The sequence below is a fragment of the Medicago truncatula genome, unplaced genomic scaffold (genome assembly GCF_003473485.1).
Source record: "Medicago truncatula cultivar Jemalong A17 unplaced genomic scaffold, MtrunA17r5.0-ANR MtrunA17Chr0c09, whole genome shotgun sequence".
NCBI lineage: Eukaryota > Viridiplantae > Streptophyta > Magnoliopsida > Fabales > Fabaceae > Medicago > Medicago truncatula.
Genome location: NW_024340372.1, coordinates 1 through 16,149, shown reverse-complemented (window position 1 = coordinate 16,149; position 16,149 = coordinate 1). Strand labels below are relative to the sequence as shown.

The 16,149-nt window shown below is 33.2% G+C and overlaps 2 protein-coding genes across 2 annotated transcripts; one reads left to right on the top strand and one right to left on the bottom strand.

Annotated features, from left to right (window-relative positions):
• Positions 1-695: 695 nt before the first annotated feature.
• Positions 696-7,043, bottom strand: LOC120577872 (MRN complex-interacting protein). Its single transcript, XM_039829765.1, has 4 exons — positions 6,916-7,043; positions 6,500-6,833; positions 5,055-5,183; positions 696-1,278 (listed from the first exon to the last, which is right to left on the bottom strand). The coding sequence occupies exons 1-4, from the start codon at positions 6,970-6,972 to the stop codon at positions 983-985; spliced, it is 816 nt and encodes a 271-aa protein (XP_039685699.1). The 5' UTR covers positions 6,973-7,043; the 3' UTR covers positions 696-982.
• A 3,791-nt stretch (positions 7,044-10,834) lies between these two features.
• Positions 10,835-14,126, top strand: LOC120577871 (DEAD-box ATP-dependent RNA helicase 39). Its single transcript, XM_039829764.1, has 5 exons — positions 10,835-11,395; positions 12,580-12,669; positions 12,782-12,958; positions 13,625-13,768; positions 13,872-14,126. Exons 1-5 carry the CDS (start codon positions 10,943-10,945, stop codon positions 13,902-13,904), a joined length of 897 nt encoding a protein of 298 aa, XP_039685698.1. The 5' UTR covers positions 10,835-10,942; the 3' UTR covers positions 13,905-14,126.
• Positions 14,127-16,149: the final 2,023 nt, after the last annotated feature.

The window sequence follows — 16,149 nt, the reverse complement described above, 5'->3', positions numbered from 1 at the left end:
ATTACTGCTATACTACTTTGTTGGTTCTAACAAGTAATTAGCAAATTTTCCAAGAATTATACTATGCATATTAAAACCAATAAGCTAGAAAATCAAAGCATAGTACATAATACTCTCTCTATCTCATTATAAGTGTCTTGTTTGAGTTGTATCTGGTTCTTAAGAAATCAATTAGTTTTGTTGATTTTAATGTTGCAATGAATTTCATTTTAATGATTTCAATGCAAAATATAATTAATGTTTCAATTGCATTCTAAAGTGACATTTAATTTTAAACAAGAAAATATTACAGATAAGACACTTATAATGAGATAGAGAGAGTATTCTCGAGTTGAAGTTCTCTGAATTTCTTTGTAGCAGCTGTGCTGAAACACTAGATCTTAAAAATGTTATTCTATCGAAAAAAATTATACCCAAGTAAAAACATGTAACGGCGCAAAAGTTAAAATACCAAAATGGACCAAATTTTAGTTATGGGACCAAAGTGATACCAACAAATTAGGTAAGGGACTAAAATAGCAATTAAGCCTAAAAAGAAAAGGAAGGAGAAAAATTTGTACACAAGATTTACGCGATTCGATAAATGTTACTGTCCCAAATTCTTAATAGAGAGTAACTTCACGATCGATCAAAATATTGAAATATATTATATTAAAGAACTCATTGATTCTTGTCCCTTTCATACTCAATGGTAATGGGAATCAATCTCCTTGTTGAAAATATCCTTCAATATTAGCATCATGATGATTTGGAAGTGATTCATCAGTTATTTGATGGATAAGAATGTATGTAATAAATGTTACTCATGCAAGAATAGTTTGAATACAAATTTAGCTTGAATACGAGTATAATACCATATCCAAAACCCTACAATTGGAAATTCATTTAAATGAGAGCAGAAGAAACATGCGTGGAGTTGTTAGATTATTTGTACACTTATACAGAATCAAACACTTTTATGTAATACCTGATTTTATAAAAGTCACATAAAATCAGGGTGAATATCATCTTCTACTCTTTGCTCGCCAGTTATGGCCTCTAAGATGTCATTGCTGTTCCATGAACCTGAAGTGTCCTTGAAGTTGAAGCCTCTCTTATTGTATCCATGTTCTAAGTTGTCCTCAGCTAAGTAATCATTCCATTTGGAGGTTGAAGTGTTGATTGCTTGTTTGCATTTCTGAGTCCTCTGATTAGCTGATGTAACTATACTATTTCTCTGTGAATTGCTTTCAGTCAATACTGTGATTCTTCTCTGATCTTTTACTGGCTCTCCTGCATCTGTGTGAATCAAGATACTGTCAATTCCAATCAACCCATATATAAAGTAAGGTCTTGTCTTTTAGTATACTTTCTTCTCTTACATATATCACAAAGATGTATGTATTTTTTTAAAGAAAAGAATTTGGAAGAAAATTTATATTTTCTGCATTGTGAAACGACCTAGAGATCTATCTGACCCACTCATCCCTCTACACAAATGCCAAGGGTTTATGTTTCAGATGTGGTGGTACGTATCACCCCACTTTACACATGTCCAGAACACTTTTGCGTGTGCTGATTTTGGGTGAAGGAGAGTCGGTGAACGAAGACGGTGAGATTGTGGCTATGGAGATGGAAAAGGAACAATTACAATTGATGAAAAGATGAATAACTAACTGTAAGAAAATAACAAGACTGTTAACAACCTAACAGTCTCCCAAAAGCACTAAGGCTCCCACAATTCATGTAATGTGAATTGTTCTGCTAACAGAAAACTCAGCTGAGAGACTCTCTCTCCACTACCCCCTTATATAATGCTAGTTCCATGCATCATTCCCTCCACGTCATTACCCTTCATGCCTTTCTTATGTTTTCTCTCATAAACTCTCCATACTTTGGGCTTTTGACCAAAGTCAAGGCCCAATTGCTCATCAGCATTTCTATCACCCACTCACCCCTCTACACTAACACTGTGTTGCCTTAAGAAAATCACTGGAGCACCAAACTTCGTTCCATTTGGTTTCCCTACCGTTCAGTCAAAAGATCATTTGTATGTGTGGTTTTTCAGTTCCAAATAATAGCTTAATAATATTAAACTCTGATATCATTAAAAGCATGTGGTTATTTGACCTTTTTTTCCCTTGAAGCTCAAGTATATCAAATTGCATAAGAAATAATTATCAAGGCAACGAGTTTAGTTCATTTGACTTCTGTTTTCTATTCTTAGCATCGTCGAAAGAAATTAATGATTGGAGTTAAATGTATTTCAAAACAAAATTGAATGTACTTAGCAAGGTGGACAAGTATAAAGCAGGGCTAGGCTTTCCAGCATGTGGTGGATTACAATGAAATATTTACCCCTGTAGCAATACTGTGAGGATGATTACAGCTCTAAATGCACATAAAAAAATGAAAGCTATACCAGCAAGATGACAATTCTACCTTTTTTTCTTGGTAAACTCAGTGAAAATGTATATATGTTGGACAACCAAAGGTGTGTCTGAAGCATAGTAGTTAATAGCGGATAGCGGAGCGTAGCGGCCGACCCCAAAAATGCTGTAGCAGGATAGCGCATAGCGCTATGACGGCTATTTCATAAAAACAAAAACAACAAAAATAAGGAAACAGAGAGAGCAGAATAGAGTTTTATATGAACAAAACAGAGGATTGTTTGTACAAACTACAAACAGAAACAGAGAGAGCATAATGGAGTTTGGAAAGATCCGGATCCTCTCCAGTTTACTACCTCCTGCCATCTCTCCTGCGCTGTTTTCCATCGTCCGATCAATCCAATGGTTAAAAAGAGAAAAAATAAACAATCTAGAAACAGAATTAATTATCAAGCACAGACCTCTTCTTCTTTCTACAAGCACGTGCATCGGCGATGAGTTAGACTTCGAATGAGCATTGAGCACAACGTTTTCACGACGGCGGGTTGGCGCACAACGGAGAAATAGATTATGCATCAAAAATATCTGGGTTGTGAAAATGGAGAGCAGTTCAATAACAAAACAAAAACCGCAACTGAATCTTTGAGATGACCGATAATTTTGCAATTTACTATTTCAATTCACTCTCAACTGCTCTCTCTTTGTTCACTCTTTCTGACTTCAATAACAGTGGCATCTTCTTCTTCCTTTTTCCCTCTATTCAATTCAATTAATAATTTCTCAATATTTCTACCATTTTTAGGTTTTTTTATTTAATTTTGAATTTGTTCAGAATCAAATGAATAAACTGTGTGTGGTTATAAAGGGATTTTAAAGATGAAGAAAGAAACATGATTGATGGGAAGTTCGGGAAAACGGAGAGGGAAGTGTAAAGAAGAAATAGAAATGAAGTTTGTTTCTCTCTCTTTAAAACTGTTCTTTTATATTTTATTTTTTTATTTATTTACTTTATTTGTCAGCCATTGGATCAGCGGCAGGATGATGGCAGAACAAATATGCTGCAGGAGATGATCCTATTCCGAGTTTGGAATCAATAATAACAAAGAAAACTAGAACAAAAAAGTAACAGGACAATAGAGTTTTGAGATTGTTAAACAAAAAAATAACAGGATAACAGAGCAAACACGACAAAGTAGAGGAAGATTTACAGCAGAGGTGAAGAAGTTTTCCAGAACAGCAGAAAAGCAGAGGAAGATTTACAGAAATACCCTTGTTTTTTTTTAAACCAAGGACAATTTTGTATTTTCTCTTAAAATGAAATAGCGGTTCTAAACCGCAAAACTGCTACGAAGGGTTGCGCCGCTATAGCTCCACCATCTCACACCGCAACACTATGGCTTGTTGCGTAGCGCTCCGGCACCGCACCGCACCGCATGGCCGCTATAGCGGCGGTATTGACTACTATGATCTGAAGTACCTGTCAGTACCTAGTATAAACTTATTTTTCGTCATCAGTTTAAAGGAAGGAATGTGAGGATAAGATATGTTATGGGTAAGTTAGTTGGGTTAAGATTTTTCTATTTTAAATAAGATCCTAGATCACAGCTTTATGTTTTCCTTATTTAATCATCTTGAAGCCTCAATTATGCTATCAATAAAGTAAGGTTTTCACTCATTAAGTTAACAATACTGCACTTATATATATAGCATAAAGTTCTCTGTATCACTGTGAAGCCAGGTTCCTTTGGTATGAATATTGACAAAGTTAAAATTAAAGAAGACTGATTGTCATGTAGACTAATTTATTGTTTTTATCATTAGATTATTTGTTATCATAAAACAAATGTGAGAATGTAGATAAAAATACATTTGTAAATGATATCAAAACAATGTTGTCAGTCACAGATCGCAGGAAATAGTGGTTTGCTGAAATTCCGCCACACTACAATGATATAGAGCCTCTATAGCTGCTATTTGACAACACTTTGTACTAAATAGCTATCACAAAACAATAGCGGTTTGTTTAAATTTTGCTATTATTTACCGCCTCTATTTGACAACACTGTGTCAAACAAAGTAATTTGGAAAGATCAAATTCCAAGTAGTCTTGAAGGAAGTTCAAATATAGGTAGGAACTTAGTTTGTAAAGATCACAAAATATGTGGAACACAATGGTTGTTCAGAGGCATATCTGTTTAAATCTCTGTTTGTTGAAAGTTACCTTTTACTTTTAAGCTTTGGGGGCATATCTACTTATCTCGGTATTGCTTGGGAATTGAGACAGTGTTTTCAATTGTGTATCGGAAAAATAGTGGTTTATTCAAATTCAGCAATACTATAGTGCTTCTACAAGTATATGACCCAATTTGTGCCATTTGTTTGCTCTACCATTCAGTCAAAAGTTTGCAGCATCTATGGTTTCTCAGCGGCAAATAATAACCTAAGTGCCTAACTCTAATATCATCAAAAGCATATAGTTATTTGGCTTCTGTTTTTCACTGAAGCTCAAGTAGATCAAATTGCATAACAAACTAACAAATGCAATGATTTTACTTTCATTTTGTCTCTCTCATTAACTAACTACAATTGGTAAAATCTGTTGTTTTCTATTCTTAGCATCATCAAAACTAATAGAAAAATTTGAATTACTGATTACCGCTGACATAAGAAATAAGGAATATACACCTTCAGAGTTTTGGAACAGTGGGCTTTTAAAACGCCTGCCACATCTTGGAGTTGAATTATCCACCGATTTGCGCTTCTTGAGCATGCCATTGGGCAACTCAGTCACGACCAATGGCTCAAAGTCATCTTCTGTTCAATTCAATCGATCCAAAATGTATCAAAACCAGCACTACTTATCAAAACAAAAGCAACCTAAAGCTGTGAAAATGAACTACTTCTGCCATATCCTACATTATTAGTGTTACCCTTTTCATACAGTATTTATAGTTACCCTAAACTGATAAACTAAAGTCTATGACCATTCTATATCATCTTCTGTCCGGCTCAATCCATGACTAAATCATACACTTCATGTTCAGGACAATCATTTGTTGCAGTCAAAGAATAACACAATCACTTCACTTCATAAATCAAAACAGTGTGAAATCAGGTGATCACTTTCCAACATCAGCTAATCAAATCCCAAACACTTTAAACAACTTTGATTTATTATTTAATGTGTTGAGCATAGTAAACCGGATTGCTATATACTCCTGTAGTTCTATGTATATTGCATAATTGATCCTAAAATTAAACCATCATGCTCAACTCAACTCACATGACATGATAACCAATATCCAAATCCAATCAATCTACAATTGTCAAAACAATAAACTACGTGATCATGTTATAACTAATTCATGTGTGTATATCTATGTTGCACCGACACTACAAATCGAAGGTGTATCTGACACGTGCCAGTCTAATATTGACACAACAGTTCTGCACACAGTTATATTCAATCACTTCAATTTTCACAAATTAGTACCGATGTCTACATGTGAATGTTTGTGTCGTGTGAGGTGCCTGCTATGTAGCACCAAAATTACAAATTTAAGCCATGTTTGGTGTCTGACTCTGACACATGTTAGTGTCCAATAACAACACATTGTTATACTCAAGCACTTCAATTTTCACAAATTATTATGGATGTCTAGATGTGAGTGTTATTGTCATGTCAGGTATGAATCGCTTACAATTACACGGACGCCAGACATGACACTACGCTGACCCATGGACACTGATAATTGTCTGAAAAAATAAAATTATTGAATGCAATCACATGAGTCATGTCTGTGTCAAACAACACGCGTTGGTGTTACGTAGTCAGGTGTATGTATGTGTCAATGCTTCGCATGTGTACACGGGCACCGAACACGACAATGACACGTCGACACTGATAATTATTTGAAAAAATAAATAATTGAATGTAATCATATGTGTTAGTGTTGTGCCATGCCAGTGTCGGACACGCCTTCAATCAGAAATGTGGGTGTGTATGTATATGTGTCAATCCTTCACAGAAGCATACTTCAAGTTTTACTTCAATTTAATTATTATCAAACACTAAAATTCTATAACAATTAATTATATAATTGAAATTAAAAAAGTAAAAAGTAAATAACCATGTTGTTGTTGTTCGTCTCTCTCAGTAGCACGATGATCGTCATTATCGAGATACACACTCCAATCAGTAGTACAGTTCTTCTTATTGTTGAAATCAGCTGGAAATTCATATTCTCCGCGAACATGTTCCTCTGGTGTAGGATTTAGGGTTCCGGCGAGGAGCCACTGCTGTTGATCATCTTCTTCAATGGACTTTCTGGACATATTGACGGATTGAACGAAAGAGCGAATGTCCTTAGCTTTGTAACCTTGAGCGAAGATTTTGCGAACAGATTGTTTTTGATTGCACACAACGCAGTTCCATTTGTTGCTGCTTTTCTTCTTTTGCTTTACCTGAATTTAATGAATTAGGGATTGGAAGAGAGGGAGGGAGAGAGAGAGAGAGAGAGAGAGAGAGAGAGAGAGAGAGAGAGACCTGCATGGTGGAGCAATTGAAGCATTGAAGAGCGATAAACAGTGTTGAAGACGCCATTGTTGTGTGAGAATTGAAAATTTTGGGGGAGAAATAGGTTTCTATGTTTGGCGCTTAACTTTTCAAATATGGAGGTGAGAGAGGGAATTGAATTTCGCATTAGTAAATAGTCAATTTTCCCTCTGAAATTGTAAGTTTCATCAATTTCCCCCCTGAAATTAACAAAACTTCAATTACCCCCTGAAATTTCACAACGTTAGTCAATTTACCCCCTCCGTCAAATTTTTCTGTTAGTGAACATGACGTTTTACAAATACCCCCCTGAAGTTTTGCATTTATGTGCAAAATGCCTCCCAAACTTAAAATTTTATATTATTTTTTTCTTAAAAACAAACAATTAATAGTTAAATATTAAAACTAACTATTAATTTTGGAATTTGGAAAAACTACATGCATATATACATCAAAATAGGCTCCAAAATGGGGAAAAATATGTATTTTTTAAAGTGACAATAATGGGATGATTTGTGGATTAATATTGGGGGTTGTGTAGTTTAAATTGTTTGAGCAAATTGTTGAAGGAATTGGAGGAGTTAAAAGACTAAGATGGTGAAGGAGAAAATATAAATTTAAATCTGATTATTAATTTGTTTATAAACCTCTAAAAATAATAATTTGTCTATTAGAAATAACCATTATTGTCACTTTAAAAATACACATTTTTCCCTATTTTGATGTATATATGTATGTAGTTTTTCCAAACTCCAAAATTAATAGTTAGCTTTAATATTTAACTATTAATTATTTGTTTTTAAGAAAAAAATAATATAAATTTTTAAGTTTGGGGGGCATTTTGCACATAAGTGCAAAACTTCAGGGGGGGTATTTGCAAAACGTCATGTTCACTAACAGAAAAATTTGACGGAGGGAGTAAATTGACTAACGTTGTAAAATTTCAGGGGGGTAATTGAAGTTTTGTTAATTTCAGGGGGGTAATTGATGAAACTTACAATTTCAGGGGGAAAATTGACTATTTACTCAATTTCGCATATGAATTGTGTGATGTGGGGTGGACCCGATTCCCTTCGGCAAGAAAACTAAACCGAGTCGAACCGAACCAATCATTAAATTTAAAATAATTTAACTAAACTGAACCGTTTGTATTTTCAACTGAATCAAGTTATTATAATGGTTCGTTTCTATGATTCAGAATCGAACCATAACTAATTTTTTTAATCAAATTATTATCTTATCATTAGTACTATTTTTTTTTTAAAAGGATCTTATCATTAGTACTATTGAAAATAATATAAAAACAAAAGAAATCAAATTTTAAAACCAAAATGAACTGTTTCAAATTAAACTAATAAATCATGAACGAAACTGAATCAAACGTAATTAATTTAGTTCACTTTCAGTATTGTTAGTAATAATTTGATTTTTTTTTTAAGTTCAGTTCTTTTCAACAGTTCAGTCTGATTTATAATTTTTTTTTCCACCATAGTTATTGATATAACAATGAAGGACTCAAATTAGTAAAACTTCCTTTACTTTGTACGGTCATGAAGTGTGTTATGTAGTTATTGATGATATTCTTTCATTCTGCACTTTGTTCACTTTAGATTAGATGACTCAAATCACTAAAACTTACATGGCCTAAGATTAAGATGGTAGAGTTACTGTATTAAAATATATATATATATATATATATATATATATATATATATATATATATTATCAAGTAGCATAGTATTTAAAAATTCACCTTTAAAATTATTAATAGATGTTTGAAATTCAAACTTCAGTTCATGCATGTATTATGTAATGTTCCTATTAAATTTAACTTTATTTTAAAAAAAAATACATTGAAAAGACTTGCTATTTCTATCATACAATGATGGTCTATTTTATCATTTCATACGTATTAAAAAAACAAAAATTTATAAACAAATAAAAGTGGAACAATATTATTTAGGAGAAAACTTAGGTATAATTCCTTAGGTGCTTTTTGTATGGTTCTTAACTAAATTCACCATGATTTCCTCAAATCCATAATTTTCTCAAAGTTTGTTATATCCAAAAAGAAATATGTATTTTTAGTTAAGAATCATACGAAAAGCACCTAAGGAATTGTACAATTTTCTTCTATTATTTATATTAATTTACTCTTGTGTCTCACTTTTACTACTAACACATATTAAAATATATTTGAATTGTTTGTAAAAAATATATATTTGAATTATAAGAGATGTATAAGATATTAATTAAATAATATAATCGGAGAAAAACAATTAATAATTTTGTACCGTATACAAACATTTAGTTTATGTTTACTTTCTGAAATCATTTTATAATTTATATAATTTTACCTAATCAAAATAAGGTAAAAGATTTTTGAATGGAGAATGGTTTGTATTCTTTTTTAAAACAATGAGAGTATTAAAAGAGTTGTTTTTATAATGAGGGGTTGTTGTACCGAGTTCTAAAAGCTCGATACGGTGAGGTGGGGGGCGGTTGAAGGAGGGGGCAGCCATTGTTCTTCTTGCTGGTGGTCGTTGAGTAGGATCTGTGAGGGGGTGTGTGAGGCTGTTGGGAGGTGGTTTGATGATAACATCTGTCGGTTAGTCGGTGATGGAAGGAATATTTTATTTTGGCATGACAATTGGGTAGGAGAAATTCCGTTGAGTCTTAAATTTTCCTGATTTTTTTATTTGGCTGTGAATAAGGAGTGTTTGGTGGAGGAGTTGTCGAAGTTAGGATGGGCGGATGGAGGAAGGGGTGGGTGTTGCGTCCCCGATTGTTAGCATGGGAGGAGGAGAGTGTGAGGGAGTGTTCTGTGTTACTTCATAACGTTGTTTTGCAGGAAAAGTTCATGATACTTGGAGGTGGTTGTTAGATCCTATTCATGGATAGGACTCTTGTTGACAACGTCTGACATAAGTATATTCCTTCAAAGGTGTCTCTGTTTGTGTGGTGCCTCCTTCGAAACAGACATCCTACTAAAGACAATTTGGTGTGGCGGCATGTCCTTCAGCCTAATTATACGGCGTGTGTGTCAGGGTGCGGGGACTCGGAAACGCCAACACATTTGTTTTTAGGATGCGACATATTCGGTTCTCTTTGGTCTCATGTGTGACACTGATTGGGTATTTCTTCGGTTTTATCAGGTGACATTCGACATCATTTCCTTCAGTTTACTAATATGGCGGGTTTGCCTAGATTCACTCATTCCTTCCTGAGAATAATTTGGTTTGCTTCTGTTTGAGTACTTTGGAAGGAAAGGGATAATCATGTCTTCCAAAATACGGCTTCTAATTCTTCTATTCTAGTTGAAAAAGTTAAACTAAACTCATTCTTGCGGCTGAAATTAAAACATGTGACTTTTAGCTATAGTTATCATGAACGGTGGAAACATTCTCTCCTTTGTATGAGTGTCCACGTGTAATTTTTTTTTGCCTGTTTTGTTAGTGCTTTCATATTTCTGGCACTATGATTTTGTAAATATTCTTGGTTGGTTTATCTTTTGCACGACTTGTGCAAGCCTGCAGGATGAATCAATTTTATTTATAATATATCTCATTTGTTAAAAAACAAAGAATTGTTTTTATTATTACTTGAAATACATCATTCAAAGCTACCATTTTATATCTCTCAATACAATGATTCATTGTTTAAAGTCTGATATCTAATTTTATTTAGGGGAAAAGTCTCATATATTCGTATTAACAAATAAAAACGAATACATATTTAAAAATAAAAAAGTTTCGTCTAATTTTGGAGAAAAAAAATTGACAAAAAAGGGGAGTGCAGAGTGAAGATGTAGAGTGTAAGCAACATTTCTTAGAAAGTGTAATTCCCATGGAAATGGTTCATTTTGTCCAACCAAACAAACCCAACAGAATCAAACTAAAAAAAAAAAGACATAAACATTTTTTTTGACGAAAAAAAAAACACAAAACCTTGGCAGCAGCTCCGAAACCTCAACCTCTGTTCCCTCTTTCCTCAAAACCAAAAATCACAAAGAGAAGCCATGAAAAGAAGAATCACAAAGCTTCTAAGCCTCTCATTTTCATCTCTACAATCTCAAATTCAAAATCATCACCAACCACTCTCAAAATCACTACCACCAACTTCTTCTTTCTCAACATTTTCCAACTCTGAAAGAGATTCACTCATTCTCCAACAGTTCAAACAAAGAAAACTCAAAGGGTCATCAAATTCAGTTTTAAATTCAAGTTTTGATGATACTAATGATGAGAAAATGATTCAAAATGGTTTGAAAAATGGTACTATGGTGGTTGGTGGCTTTAAGGAGTTGGGTATGAGTGATGAGCTGATTGAGGTTATGGAAGAGATTGGAGAGTTTGTGCCAAGTGAGATACAGTGTGTTGTTATTCCAACTATTTTGGATGGGAAGAGTTTGTTGTTGAGTTCACCTTCTCAGCATGATAGGACTTTGGCTTACTTGTTGCCTCTTATTCAGGTTCATGAAATTCTCTTTTCTTACATAAGGTTTTGAGCCTTTTCAATTTTTAAGGTTTTTTATTTAGTGAATGTTTGATTCTGATGTGAAAAAATTGGTTTTGAATGAACTGGTTTTAGTTAAAAGTGAGTTGAATGTATAGCAGTGTATGTTTGGTTCTGCGGTTACAACAATTGATTTTAAATGCATTGATGTTGTGAAATTGATTTTATCCAAACATAATGTTTGTTGTGAAATAAATAATTGACTGTAATTAAAACCAATACTAGATTATGTTTGGGTAAAAAACTGCATACAATAAACCAAAATGGTGGGACCCTTTCTCAGACTCTGTGTATGCGGGAGCTGTAGTTCACTAGACTACCCCCTTTTAAGTTGAACAGTGTTAAGTATGAAACTTAACACTGTTTTAAGTTAGAATTGATTCTAATGCAAAATCAAATCTAATAGTCATAGCCCGAACCTGTCAAACTTAACTATAAGTCTCTAGATTCAATTTTGTCTCCTCCAAAAGTGGAACTCCTTGTGAGATTGGCGTTGATTATAAAGTGCTAATAAGGAGATAGAAGACTTGTTTGATGAATATTTGTGATAGAGGCAAGATACAATGCTAGCTAGGGACAACTGTGTTTTGTCATTTTAAAAATTTCTTAAAATGCTGAATATGTTTCGAAAGGTTGTAAAAGAGAATAGCGAAGGAAATATTGAATTTATATTGTATCATGTTTTTTAGTTGAAGTGAAAATGAAACCAGAAAACATGGAAAACAGATCCTAAATTAAGGTTTTTGCCAATGTTTTAAATAATGGTCCGTGACCACGATTTGGACTGTGACATAGAGGTGTTTGATATGTCCAAAACAGCAGCCACATTTGACCGTGGTTCTCCGAAATATTAAGCATCACGACACCATCACAACTGTTATCACAACCACTATCTTGGTTTACATTTTGAAAAAAAAATGGTTTTGATTTCATTTATTTCAGGTTGATGTTAAGGTAAACTGTTCTATATTGGTTCCTCATTATTGTCTTGCACTGTAAAATCACACAGAAGATTTCTCAGTATCATATTCCAAATTCATTATGCCAACTTGTTTCATCCTTTTGAAACACTGTCCATTATTTATGATAGTTAATCCTATTGTTTTGTTCCTTCTACTTTCATTATTTCCTTGTCTAAAGATGCTGCGACGAGATAGAGAGTTGCTTGGTTCGAATTCAAAGTATCCTCGAGCCGTTGTTCTTTGTGCTTCAGAGGAGAAAGTTGAACAGGTCACTCTATCCCAACTACATACTATCATGATCTTGTCTGATTAGTTCTATAGAGTATGCATCTTCAATTCTTGATTTGGTTTTGATTTTTACAACTTGTTTTGCATTGCAGTGTTTTAATGCTGCAAGATATATCATCCATAATGCAGAAGTGAAGTCCGCAAAGAATCGTGCTTCATCAGATACCGAAAAATCAAATTCCTCAATTGGCTTGATGATTGGAACTCCTTATGAGATCCTTCAATACATTGAAGAGGGGACTATTGTTCCTGCTGAATTAAAATACTTGGTCAGTGTCACTTATTTATGAATACGTTAATATATTTTTTATCTTCCAATTTATGCTAATATCCTGTTTTAGTCTCTATAGGAAAAAGTATCTTCATTTCAGTCTCTATGGAATTAATTTATCTACACTGTCAGTGTATGGTAATATGAGGTTGTTGCGTTGGATGTGTGGTAAGACTAGATAGGAATTTGAAATGACCATATTAGAGAGAGTTGAGGTAGCACCTATCGTAGAAAAGATGGTGGAAAACAAACTTAGGTGGTTTGGACATGTAGAGAGAAGACCTATAGACTTTGTAGTAAGGAGAATAGATCAGATGGAGGATAGTCAGATCACTAGAGAGTAGAGACAAAGGAGGACCTAATAAAACTGTCACAGAAACTCTTAAGAAAGATTTAGAGATTAATAAGTTAGATCCAAATATGGTTTATGATATAACATTAGGGCGTAATTTGATCCATGTTTAGTAGGAAAATTATCAAGGTCTTATATTTAGAGATGAATGTTGAATTTTTTTAACTTTAGGGACCAAAGCTGAACATTAATATATGTGAACAGACTAAAAACATAAATAGCCCTAGTAAACTATGTAAAGACTTTCAGGTTATCAGTTCTTGGGAGCTCCAAACATTAATTAAATTTGTGTTTTTCATTTTCCTTAAGTAGGTATTGGACGAAGCAGATTCCATGCTTGGTAGCAGCAACATTGGTCCTGAAATTAATAAAATTATCAGACCATTACAACATAATGAATCAAAATCCAGTGTCAAAAGATTGCAAACGATCATGGCAATTTCAACTATAGCTGAGGTATGATTAGTAGATGAACACGTTGTTTTAGTATTTCAACTATTGCATGCTTAGGCTTCCATCATACTGGTGTGCTTATGAATTGATCCTTTCCGTATGGCAGGTTTTGGGTGAAGATTCGCCGATTGTGAAATGACTTGAGCGTGATCATGCCGGAAATATTTCTGCATTGTCTGTGGAAATGGAAGAAACAGAAGTTTTTCATTTGACAGAGTCTCTGGATGCTCTTAAGAAAAAATTGGAAGAAGCCATGAATTCCCTTTAGAAATAACACTAACATTTCGGTGTACAATTTCTCTAGGTTTGTGTAATATTTTACTGTAAATTACGAGTAATATAATTATATTTTCGTACCGAATCATAGAAATGGCATCGAGGAGGTGTTACAGTTATATTAAAATGCACATCCAACAAAAACATCATAATCAGTGTAGCTTTAAATTCTTGATTGAACATAGACATACTATTTACATTTTTAAAATATCTAAGGTAACTTTAAAGAAAGTCGCCGAGTGAACAAGGGATATCAAAATTTGCAAAGAATTAGTTAAACATTGACATATTGCATAATCTTGTATCATTACAGTAATGAGCAGATTCTTATAAACTAAACTGTTCAGTCTTTTCGGTATGAATAGGAAATTCTAAGAAAGTTAAGCAACAAACTTCTCTGATTTATGAAATGAATTAAGTGATTTAGTCTGGCTGAAGCAACTAATTGTCCACAACATATAGTGTTTGACATAGTCATGGTTAAAAACATACATATTAATCCTTCTGCTTCATAAAATACGGCTATATACGTTGCAGTAGTCACATTTTTATTGTCATGATATGAATTTTACATGAAAGCATAACTTTATTTATAATACAGATGGTTATAAGACATCCATATTTCTAACTATGATCCAATATTTCTAGCTATGAAGGTCTTGGGTCTCACCAACTCTTTGAGTCTATGCTCCCAACAATTTTTTTTGGGATGAAAAATAGATTGGTAAGAACACTAGAGCAAATTTAAGAGATAGTTGAAAACATTTTTAATTATGGCAAAGGGATGAACCACGACGAGGTTGTGAAAATGATATCTCTTGGACACAAACAATCAATCTGATTACGACGATCAGATAGAGTTTCTTGGTTCAAATTCAAACCTCCCGAGTTGTTGTGGTCTGTGTGCAATCGAGAGCACAAACAACAACAACTCTGGCAATTTGTATTTGAACCAAGCAACATTATCCTCGTCATCGTAATCAGATTGTTTGTGCCAAGAGATATCATTTTCACAACATCTTCGTGGTTCATCCCTTTGCCATGATTAAATAGAAAAAATGAATGAACTTTGATTATATGGCCAAATAATCATATTAATCCGTTGAAAATAACAGCCAATAAGATCTAAATGTTCTTAAAAGAAAATATTCATATTATAAATTGGTTTATATGATTGTATACCTAATCTACCAACCTAGAGATATGGCCTAATAAATTTAAAAATGTTAAGGAAAGTTATATAGGCATTCAAGCTATGCCTCCCTTGTCCTCGTGATTTTAGCTTAATTGACATGAACAATACATAATATATTCAAAATTCGGGATTTTCAAACCCGGTCACCACCCAAAAAGCTATGCCTACCTTTAAAATTCAAATTTCATGGATTAAAAATTGTAAATCCCTATAAAGTTATACAATCATCCCATCCATTAACGGCATGAAAAATTCGCATAAAACCATTACTAACTTATTCTTTAATTTTTATATCTCAAACATCAAACGACAAAGAACAATAAAACTATATGAGTTAAGCTTCAACGTTTTTCTAGTGATAACTGTATTGTTTTTAAATGCAACAATTACTTGAGTCCACTCCATTCATATGCCGGTTACCCAACCGACACATAAATGGTGGAGCCCAAGTAATAGCAGCCTTTAAAAATAACACAATACCGACCGACATGGAAACATTGAAGCTTAATTTTTCTACAGTTTTATTGTTCATGTCGTTTGATGTTTGAGATATAAAAGCTGAAGAAAAAAATGTTTAGTGTTTCTTAAAGTCTCAAATAGTTGTGTATATACAAGAAGAACTTGTGTTAATCTTATACTCCCTCCATCCCAAATTGTACGATGTTTGGCCATTTCATACGTATTAAGAAATGTAATTAATATTGTGTGGGAAGAGAAATTATGAGTTGTTTACAAATTATCCTTAATAAATGGTATGGAAAAGATAAATGAAATAATTGAAAGAAGAAGAAGTAATTAATAGTTAAGGATATAATAGGAAAAGTAACATTAATATTTCATTGGTATTGTAAAACGACTTATAATTTAAGACATATTTTTTTCCAAAGCACATATAATTTGGGATGGGGAGTAT

Bases quoted from the DNA above. Each gene is read 5' to 3' on its own strand.
- LOC120577872 (XM_039829765.1), bottom strand. From the start codon at position 6,972: ATGGCGTCTTCAACACTGTTTATCGCTCTTCAATGCTTCAATTGCTCC. The intron at 6,834-6,915 runs GTCTCTCTCTCT...CATTAAATTCAG, and splicing joins TCAATTGCTCCACCATGCAG to GTAAAGCAAAAGAAGAAAAG. The intron at 5,184-6,499 runs GTTATTTACTTT...TGAATTGAACAG, and splicing joins AGACGAACAACAACAACATG to AAGATGACTTTGAGCCATTG.
- LOC120577871 (XM_039829764.1), top strand. From the start codon at position 10,943: ATGAAAAGAAGAATCACAAAGCTTCTAAGCCTCTCATTTTCATCTCTA. The intron at 12,670-12,781 runs GTCACTCTATCC...TTTGCATTGCAG, and splicing joins CAGAGGAGAAAGTTGAACAG to TGTTTTAATGCTGCAAGATA. The intron at 13,769-13,871 runs GTATGATTAGTA...TCCGTATGGCAG, and splicing joins CAATTTCAACTATAGCTGAG to GTTTTGGGTGAAGATTCGCC.